Raw genomic sequence first — 10539 nt, 5'->3', positions numbered from 1 at the left:
CATTAAAGAAATGATGCCTCACTTTTTGGCATGTTTACTCAAGAGATTTGAAGTCCAAAGTACTTCCTCTATTCCTAATTACTTGTCCACATTTCCTTTTATAGTTATTCCTAATTACTTGTCCATTTTAACAAATCAAGAAAAGACATTTTTTTTTACCTATTATACCCTCAATTAATTACTTTGAAAAATGTAGAACTTCTTGAAACCCTTAAGTTTTTAATTCATCTATTTTATAATTAATAAGAGTAAAATGGTAAACTTTCTATAACAATCATTGTTTTCTTAATAGGCGTGTCAATTTAAAAGTGGACAAGTAATTATAGACAGTACTAGAGTACTTCATTCAATATTTAAAAAAAATATTGTTTTATCTATTAAAAAATTAGTCCAAATAAGCATCTAGAAAATTTAAAACCTTTTAGCTGTTATTTTTGAATTTCCTATTAATTAATTAACGGTCTATATAATTTTCTAAAAGGTCCCTCAACACTTATTAATTATTACTCAATCAAGATAGTCAAAAGATAGTGAGGCCAATGTGGGGTTAAAAGGCTTAAGGGATAATTAGTGCACATTTGTTTGCATTTTACTTTAAATTATTGAGATCTCAGTTATTAAATTTATTTATTTTTTGGATTTGAATCTTACCTATTTAGATCTTAATCATCAACTTTTTCTTCCATATGTTACAACTACTTCATGAATCTCAATAAATCAAAATAATTAAAAAAATATGACAAAGTCATTCATTAGAATATCTATTCAAGAATTTCTATAAAGATGTAAGTTCACTAAACTCTATTCATTTACCGTTATCATCTTGCTCACATCAACTGTCACCACTATTAGCCACAATTTTATTATAATCACCATCAATCATCAATAATTATCGACAATTATCAACGCCAACTATTTAAATTTAGCTTCGCTTCAAAATTCATAATCATTTTTGAAAATAATTTAACTCATACGACTCGAATATGTGACCTAAACCCGGAGGCAAATCTCAACAAGTATATTATATGTCTACGGTCACGGGTAAACCGCGAATTTTTATTTAATTTTTTTTGAATTTTTTTCTTATTATAACAAAAAAAAAAAAAAAAACTTTAGGCGGACAAAAAGATAAATAATAATTCGACCAACTATTTGCCACCATTTTCTCCAAATCTCTTCTCCATCACTCACCCCCCTTCGTACTCTCCGTCCACCGTCTCGCCGGCCAGATAGCTGACTGACGTCATACTCCGACAAGGTGACGTCTTTATCTCAGCCCCCACTATGTCACAGTTATGACAAGGTCACGAGACCGTTCACCAACTAGAACAACAACAACAACCATTTCAACTGGCGGCGCCGGCGGCAGAGACGGAGGAGGAGCCACGACGGCGATGAGGGTGATAGTACCCTTACAAGGTGTAGTTCAAGGTCGGGGTGGTCTTTTCTTAGGTTCAGTTATACCCTGTGCTCTTTTCTATTTTTGGCAACTCTACCTAAAACGAAATCGTTCCTCCGGTGGTGACAATAACGGCGAATCTACGGCTCCGGCGAGGTCAACGTCGTCGACCCATTTGCCGGAAGTGTCTTCTGGGTCTGGGTTACAAAGGGTTCACTCACGTGTTTTACTGTCACCGAAGGGAACTACTGGGCAATCTCAGGTATCTGCTAGAGCTAATTCGATTATTTCAAAACAAATTGATAGTAGCCCTTACTATGTTGGATTGAAAAGAGCTTCTGAAGACCCTTATGATGAGTCAAGTAATCCAGATGGTGTTATTCAGCTAGGATTAGCAGAAAACAAGGTACTAATAATTTTGAATGTTTGGATATATTGAATCATTTTCTAGAGAAATGTACCAAATGCAGTACATTTCTTGTTGGGGAATCTACTTTTGTTTGTTGTTTCAATGATTTTGAATTTTGTCTCTATTTGTATGGTTATAGTTGTCATTGGATTTAGTTCAAGAATGGCTAGCAGAAAATGTGTCAAGATGGATGATGACTCAAGATTCGAGTATAACCGGAATAGCTACTTATCAGCCATTTGATGGGTTGTTGGAGTTGAAAGTGGTAAGCTTTTTGATTTTTCCTTGCACACTACTAGTGACTTGTTTGTTGATATAATGTTGACATGTATTGGATATAATATGTTCTTCTTGAACTAATAAAGTACTAGTAGTTGTTCATATGGTTATAGTTTTTACAGGCTAGAGAAGGAAATTGAACAAAAAATTTACTTGAAAAAGTATGTACCTATAATTTAAAGTTGCTACTTTGAGTTTAGACTATAGGATTAAATCAACGAGATACCTATTTGGGTGGTATTAGTTTATAGTTGTAGCCTAGGATGAGCTCATGTCATGTCCATATAATTTCAAAGATGTTATGTTCATATGCTTGTTTAACAGTTACTCCATATCAATCACCCATCCGCTAGTCCAGTATGCTTTATACCTGGTTTAATTTGAAATGTGAACCCCTGGCTGCGGGATTGGTAATGGCATTTGACAATCCCAAAATTACCTATTGTATACAAGGTTTTGTATGTCCCGTCTTGAGCTTTCTAAGTCTATAAAGTGCAACAAACATAAGGAAAAGCAATGAATAAGCTTCATGTTCATTTTACAGTGCCAATTAACTTCTGAAAAGTTCGTCAACGCTCTAACTTCTACGCTATCGACGCTAAGCAACACTTTGAAAAATAAACACGGTTCTGAATGTTTTGATTTTTTTCTTGAGCTTTTGGAGCCCATGATTGTCTAATAAAGGAGGTTAAAATACAAAAGAAGAGAAATGATAGGAAAATTTTGAAACCTGAAAATGTGTTTGACCAGCCAAAGCATTGAAACAGTATCCAGAGGGATGGGGGTGTTTTTTGTCGTAAATATCTTCTCCTAGTTGAGCGTTACATTGGTAAAACTTGAGTTGGAAATTCATAATTATTGTTGATCTAGCTCAGTCATTTATGCTGTTCCAGCATTTGATGATTTTCTGTGGTGATGTTTGTCCTGACCAGAACAATAGGATCCCTTGCAGTGTGATATGATAAAAAATCTAGTTTGAGCACATAAGAGAATAGTTTAACCTGCTTTATTTTGCATGGTTTTCGTTATAAGCAAGTTAATAGTGAATAATGGACTCAGTTGTTCTGAGAGGTGGTCTATCATTTCCTTGACAAATACTCACCTCGATACTCATCATTGTGTAACCTGTTGAAGGATCTATTGCTAGATTTGCAGTATCTGTTGAAGATGGAAGGCAATTTTGGCCTCTTTGAAATATGAGTGGCTACCTTTGTCATCGGGTATCCTAGGGTGGGAGATGATCTGATGGATTTACTTTTTAAAATTGTGGGTTTGAGAATTGTATAACAACAATATATGAAATCATCCTTGAGCCACTATGAAGATCGATTCATAAAAACAATAGGTGTTTTGTGTGATTCTACATTATTTATGGTATCTCTTTGAATTGATTTTCATGTTTCCTCACCTGTATGCAGGCTGTGGGAGAATTTATGTCTCAAGCTCTGGAGAGATCAGTGTCCTTCAGCCCCTCGCAGATGGTTCTAACTGGTGGTGCCGCTCCTGCGCTTGAGATACTGAGCTTCTGCCTAGCTGATCCTGGAAATGCTTTTCTTGTTCCCTCACCATATTATCCTGAGTGAGTTTTATTCTCCTTCCCAAATAAATTTCAATCTTTTGGTCATCTTTACGTATATAGTGTATAAAATGAGCTCAATGCGTTTGCAGTCTTGATAGGGATGTCAAATGGAGAACTGGAGTGGAGATTATACCTGTTCCTTGCCGCAGTGCAGACAACTTTAACTTGAGCATTGACGCTCTTGACCGAGCTTTTAACCAAGCTAAGAAACGTGGTCTTAAAGTACGAGGGATTATCATTTCTAACCCCTCAAATCCTGTGGGAAATATTTTCTCTAGGGAGACACTTTATAACCTCTTAGACTTTGCAACTGAGAAGAACATCCATGTAATATCCAATGAAATCTTGGCAGGGTCAACTTATGGACGTGAAGAATTTGTCAGCATAGCAGAGATAATTGATTCTGAAGATTTTGACAGGAGCAGGGTACACGTTGTGTATGGTCTCTCTAAGGACCTTTCTCTTCCTGGTTTCAGGGTTGGGGTCATCTATTCTTGCAATGAAAATGTTCTAGCTGCTGCGAAAAAGTTGACAAGATTCTCATCCATTTCAGCCCCAACACAGCATTTAATCATCCAGATGCTATCAGATGCAAAGTTTATACAACAATTTATCAAAAAGAACAGAGAGAGGCTAAGAAGGATGTCTTCTCTATTTGTCAGTGGATTGAAGCAGCTGGGAATTGAGTGCACCAAAAGTAGTGGGGGTTTCTATTGTTGGGCTGACATGAGCAGGTTAATTCGGTCGTATAATGAGAAGGGTGAGATTGAGCTTTGGGATAATCTACTAAATGTAGCTAAGATCAATGCAACTCCTGGTTCTTCCTGCCACTGTGTTGAACCTGGGTGGTTCAGGTTATGTTTTTCGACATTAAGTGAGAAGGACATTTCCACAGTTATGCAACGTATCCAGAAAGTTTTGGAGTTACGTAAGTCTCTGAGTTAAGTTGCTAATGATATGATCCCTTACAGTAAACCGTAACCAAAGGTCCAAAACTTCTGCAGAGATTTTAAGGGTCGCGTGTTATGTGATTTAATGGATCCATCAGTTATCAATGTTCGGATAATGAGATCAGAATGCAGCAGCACTGAGAACTACATGCAGAGAAAACAAACAAAAAAAAGCCAGATTGTATGCAGATGATTCCAGAAGTGTGTTCTTGGTCCTCTCCAACTGTCATTTTCACAAATGCATTCCTCCTCCCAGTTTATGGATTTTGAAGATAGCTAAATTAACAGTCAAAGTTGATGCAAGGAAAAACATATAGCATGTAGAAATGGCTCCAAATGAAATGCATTTCCAAATTCTTTGTGTCAATAAGTAAGGTCTTAAATCTCGATATTTTCTTATTATCTCATTGTTGTATAGTTACAGGTAGATGTATGGACTCATTATTTGTTCACATTCATTCTTGTGTTAGCACTAGATATGTAATTCGAGAAATGAATTGATTTCTTTCATCCCTTCAAAGGTTGTTGATATATGCATGTCAAAGGTAATTCTTAACAGTAAATGAAGAGCAATATTGAATGGTTATAAAAAGCAGTTGCCAAGCTGCATATGAGACATCAAAATACCTTTGCATCTTTGCAGGAAAAGAATTGCTTTATTGTAAACTTACAATGACCAATTGATTAAAAGAATCACAAATCAAATACTAAAGAATCTTCTCTTTGTACCAAAAGCTGTCACCTCCTAATCACTCTGATTCCAAATTCAAGAATATGACTGATACTATTAATTGGTCTGCGCGTCTCTCTTATTTGAGACCCTTTCTGATTCCCTCATCGAATCTCATGAGAAGCGAGTCTAGCACAACAGCTAGACTGCTTTCTTCTCATTCTATGAACAGCTGCTGTTTCAAATAGTCTTATGGCTCTACTGATTCTTTACTAGGATCCCAAGCCATTCCTGATGGACTCAAGAACCTGCACTACCTCAGCCATGCTAGGTCTCCTTGAGGATATTTCAGAAGTACAAATCAAGCCTAACTTCATTACCTGAATCAGCTCATTTTCTGCAAAGCCCCTCAAACTTCTATCGAAACAGTCTGAAGCAGCACCCCTTTCTATCAATCCTCTAACATATTCACACAAGACCACCACTTCATTTGCTACTGGGCTCTCTACTGGTTTCCTCCCAGTGACCAACTCCAGCAGAATCACCCCAAAACTGTAAACGTCACATTTATCACTTAGTCTCAGACTTTGCGCCAACTCTGGTGCAACATAACCAACTGCATTGTGAAACTTGGTCAGTCCATAGTTATCCAGCAGGGGAAGGAACCTACTCAGGCCATAATCAGTCAATTTGGCTTCATAGTTTGTATCCAGGAGTATATTAGTGGACTTGACATTAAGATGAAGGACTGGAGGTTTGCAATCATGGTGAAGATATGTGAGGGCTCGAGCTGTTCCAACTGCTATCTGAAACCTTCTTGGCCAATTCAATTCTGGGTTACCAGCACCAGTGCTGGTTCCAGGATAACTAAGTCCATGTAAATTGTCGTATAGGTTTCCATTCAGAACAAACTCCGACAATATTAACTGCATGCTAGAGGACCAGTAGTACCCTTGTAAAGCAACAAGATTGGGGTGCTGAAGGGTCCCTAACCGGCCAACTTCATGTTCAAATTCATCTTGATTTCTGATTCTCCCCAATGTCTCGAGCTTTTTCACTGCAATTGATACACCGCCTTCAAAGGAAGTTCTGTAAACTGATCCAATTGTCCCCCCACCAATCAAAGACTCCTTGTCTAGCAAGGCTTTTGTGCCAGCCTCCCAGTCCTCATATTTTGAAGGCAAAGTCTTGCTGAAAAGAACCAACTTTCCTATAATGACATTTGAATCTGTTGAAGCCAGTGGTGTGCTCTCTACAACGAATGTTTCATCTTCTCTCCTCCTTCTCCGTCGAGCCTTCATATTGATGATGGTTATCAGACAAACGCCTGTAAGGATTATTGAAGCAGCAACAATAGCAACAATAGCTGAGACACTCAATTTTGGTTTCCCTTTTGCAGGAGTAGTGCCACTGGCAGAGCATGAAACTTCTAAAGGATCACCACAAAGACCACTATTATGAAAAAAGGCAGAGGGTCCAAACTTCTTGATGCTCTCAATTGAGGGAATAGCACCAGATAAAAGGTTGTAAGATACATTAAAATGAGTTAAATTTTGCAAATCTCCAAGAGCAACAGGGATTGACCCAGATAGCAGATTTTGTGATAGATCCAAAAAGTGCAAGTTAGACAAATTTCCAATGGTTGATGGAATACTTCCATTCAGTTGGTTATGATGTAAGTCAAGATATACAAGGTTGGACAAGTTGTACAGGTTTTGTGGTATTTCTCCTACTAAAAGATTCCCAGATAGATCCCTGCAGCAAATATTAGACGGTTCAATTCCAGATCAGAGCAATGATGAAATAAAACAAATTAAACTAAGATGGTGATATACTCACAGTTGAAGAAGAAGCTTGCAGTTGCTTATCTCATATGGGATTTCACCAAATAGGGTGAGATTATGGAGGTCCAAAACTGCAAGCCATTCGATACTACCAAGCTCCGTTGGGATTGTCCCACCTAACAAATTATCACCCAATCGCATAACGGAAAGGCTATTCAAATCTGCAAGCTCAATAGGGATACTTCCATTAATTCTGTTATATGCCATGTCCAAGTACTTCAACGCGCTGCATTTCGAGATGCTCAAGGGAATTTCACCAAAAAAAATATTCCTTGAAACATCCAACACTTCCAGTCGCTGACTACAAGTCCCAGAGTTAACAATCTCCCCTTCAAAACCATTACTTGAAACATTGAAATATGTAAGATTCACCAGCTCAAGAACCCCAAAAGGAGCCAAACCAGAGAAGTCATTGCTACCAAGATCCAAAAGCTCCAACCTTTGACATGGAGAAACCTGTTCTTGAACAAGTCCTGATAGTGCATTGCTCCTCACAGACAAGTACACTAATCCTGGAATGTCACAAATTTGCGAAGGTAAACTTCCACTTAGACCATTAAAAGACAAGTCTATTCCTTCAAGACTCTGACAGTTTCCAATTGATGCTGGAATTGGACCTGAAAGATTGTTATGGGACAAGGAAATGAACCTTGTTTTGTTACAATTCATAAACAAAGACACAGGAATTTCACCACTATACGCATTTCTTGACAAATCAAGGAACCTTATATTAGGTAAATCCCCAAGAAATTCAGGAATTGAACCAGAAAAGGCATTAGAACTGAAGTTAATCTTCCACAATGAATCAATCCCCCCATACTCTGCAGGAATATTGCCAGTAAATTGGTTCCCAAACAAGGTAAGGATGCGCAAAGACTTAAGTTCTGCTAAGGCAGGGGAGAGAACCCCACCAAGACTAGTATTCCACAACACAATCTTCACCACATTTCCAACAGAATTGCAGAAAACACCACTAAAGTCTAAGCAAGGTGTTCCATTAGGATCCCAAGAAGCTAAACTATTAAAAGGGTCACTAGAAATGTTACCCTTGAATTGAAGCAGGATCTCCTTTTCAGTGATGGGAGATACCAATTCCAATTCAAGCAAACACAAACACCAAACAAGAACAACACAATGAACAAATGTACCTAATTTTCTCATGTTCCCCAGCACAAACACTCAAACATTATCATTGCTGGATCCAATCTTGAAAGTTCTTGATCTCAACTCCTCTAGACACCCTTTTGCCTTTTCTCAAATGGGGTTCAATTATCAAAAATACAAGATTTCGATCTTGACTAAACAAAAGCATTTTTAATACTCTACTCAGTATCTTCTTAAAACAAGAAAGAAATTAAGTGCATTTATTGGGTATAGCTTAAAATTCTGTGATTTGGTACTCTTTTCTTGAAGGAAACAATAAAGTTTGGAACTTTGGGTATTTTGTATATCTGGGTTGGTGTTGGAGTTACTAACCCTAAATTCTATAATTTTGCAGAATTTCAAGAAAAAATGAAGATTTCAAGAAAGTGGGCTTAAGAAGAAAGAACCCAATACAAAAAAATAAATGAAATTTTTAGAGCTGCAATTACTAATCTGGCTGGCAATGACATGCAAAATAGAGTAACTAAACTAGTGGGATGCAAGGTGAAAATGCCTGGCTTTGCTGAAAAAGGTTGTTGGTCTGCCAGTTTTTTTTAATAGAGAAACTGCTGAAATATTTTGACGGTTGTCTCCACATGGTCATCTTCCTCCTTTTTAACCACACTCAAGAATCAAGATTTAGGGCGAGTTTTACGGGTTCAACTGAATTTATTATTATTTTTAATTATATATATATATATATCAAAAAGTAAGACATATTTATGTAGTAAGATTACACGAATTATGTTTTAAGATGTATATATGATCACTTAACTGACTCTAAATTCTTAATTTATGTATGTTCATCCTTCAAAAAAAAATGTTGTTGATTGTGATAGTAAAGTGTGTATATATATATACGAGATCACTCGAATTGACGGACTGACTCTAAATTCTTAATTTGTGTATGTTCATCCTCCAAAAATGTCGATAACTTTGTGTGGGGTCCTTCAAAAGTAAACTCGCATTAACCGTATCTTATGATATATATATACAAGATCACTCGAACTAACTGACTTTAAATCTTTGACTCACCTACTCTTCAAAAACGTCAATGTATTATATGTATAGTCCTTCAAAAGTAAAGTGTATATATGCATATAACAAGATCATACAAATCGTATGTATACAAGATTACACGATGTACACACACATACATGTCAAATCCTTCAAAAAGTAGTACTACATTTTAAAAAGATACGATACAAGTGCAACAACAATTTTGAAACTTACTATCTCACCTAATTCTTTGATCATAAATTTGATTGATTAATATAAGGAAAGAAGTAATAAGTATATACTTGAATTATTTTCTTTTTTAGTAATAACAAACAAAAGGAAAAGCCAATTTGTTATATGTCATGGTTTTGTGAGGGTTCACTATCACTACAGTGTGAGTATGCATCATATGGTAGGGTCTGTTGCAAGAACAGAAGCATTTATTCTATTCACCAACCAAGCCACCATTAACATCACTACTCACCAAACACTCTTTTTTTTTCTTCTTATAGACAGATAGGTACCTAAAAGATCAATGAAATGAAAAACAAAAAAAAATATAGGTTGAATTGAATGAGTCTTACAAAAGTTTATTTTTCTCTTTTTACTCTTTTTGCAGGGGTGGGGTTATTGAAGTTATTGTGGTTGGTCAAGATAAGTTTTTTTTTCCCTTTTTGGTTATTATTTTGTGCTACTTTTACCATTTTCATTTTTTTTCTTTATAATGATGCTATTCTAGTAAGTTTGGCGTACATCTCAATTATTTCATCAGATATTTAATTAGCATTTTATCATAGATTTTGAAAAATTATCTTTAAATATTTGTTTGATTATGAAAATCTGATCTTCAAATATTTTCAAAATTGATTCGCTATTTGAGTCAGTTTTTGGGACTTCCACTCACAAAACTTCAAATTTAAAAAACTCAAATTTTCAAGTTTCAACTTCAATGATCAAACATAAGCTTACTACTATTTCATTTGTTTTAATTTATTTGACATAGTTCAAATCAACACAAAATAAGTAAAAAAATAAAGATTTTGAAAGTAGTGATTTAAATATGGAATAATAATATTTACATACATATAGAACTTTCGAACCTTATAATCGTAAACTTGTCGTAATATTTATATAATTATAAAAAGAATTTTATTAAAGCTAAAATGAGAATAACATATAAGGTCAAAAGAGATACAAAGCACTTGGACAATATAAAAGAGTCAACTTCTAAAAGAAACAAATGCACAAAATCAACACACACTCACAC

General features: G+C 35.8%; 2 protein-coding genes across 2 annotated transcripts; one reads left to right on the top strand and one right to left on the bottom strand.

Moving 5' to 3' along the window:
• Window positions 1-1107: 1107 nt before the first annotated feature.
• Window positions 1108-5136, top strand: LOC125826231 (probable aminotransferase ACS10). Its single transcript, XM_049505553.1, has 4 exons — window positions 1108-1805; window positions 1948-2073; window positions 3506-3666; window positions 3756-5136. Exons 1-4 carry the CDS (start codon window positions 1296-1298, stop codon window positions 4609-4611), a joined length of 1653 nt encoding a protein of 550 aa, XP_049361510.1. The 5' UTR covers window positions 1108-1295; the 3' UTR covers window positions 4612-5136.
• Window positions 5137-5253: 117 nt separating this feature from the next.
• LOC125826230 (probable LRR receptor-like serine/threonine-protein kinase At1g12460) lies at window positions 5254-8854 on the bottom strand. Its single transcript, XM_049505552.1, has 2 exons — window positions 7126-8854; window positions 5254-7041 (listed from the first exon to the last, which is right to left on the bottom strand). The coding sequence occupies exons 1-2, from the start codon at window positions 8289-8291 to the stop codon at window positions 5559-5561; spliced, it is 2649 nt and encodes an 882-aa protein (XP_049361509.1). The 5' UTR covers window positions 8292-8854; the 3' UTR covers window positions 5254-5558.
• Between the last annotated feature and the right edge of the window lie 1685 nt (window positions 8855-10539).

This window comes from Solanum verrucosum, unplaced genomic scaffold (genome assembly GCF_900185275.1).
Source record: "Solanum verrucosum unplaced genomic scaffold, falcon-dt-bn FXZP01000060.1, whole genome shotgun sequence".
Classification (NCBI taxonomy): Eukaryota; Viridiplantae; Streptophyta; class Magnoliopsida; order Solanales; family Solanaceae; genus Solanum; species Solanum verrucosum.
This window is presented reverse-complemented; position numbering and strand designations above follow the sequence as displayed.

Coding starts and splice junctions, on each gene's coding strand:
- LOC125826231 (XM_049505553.1), top strand. CDS start 1,296: ATGACAAGGTCACGAGACCGTTCACCAACTAGAACAACAACAACAACC. Junction 1,806..1,947: donor TAGGATTAGCAGAAAACAAG/GTACTAATAATT, acceptor GTATGGTTATAG/TTGTCATTGGATTTAGTTCA. Junction 3,667..3,755: donor CCCTCACCATATTATCCTGA/GTGAGTTTTATT, acceptor ATGCGTTTGCAG/TCTTGATAGGGATGTCAAAT.
- LOC125826230 (XM_049505552.1), bottom strand. CDS start 8,291: ATGAGAAAATTAGGTACATTTGTTCATTGTGTTGTTCTTGTTTGGTGT. Junction 7,042..7,125: donor TGCAAGCTTCTTCTTCAACT/GTGAGTATATCA, acceptor TATTTGCTGCAG/GGATCTATCTGGGAATCTTT.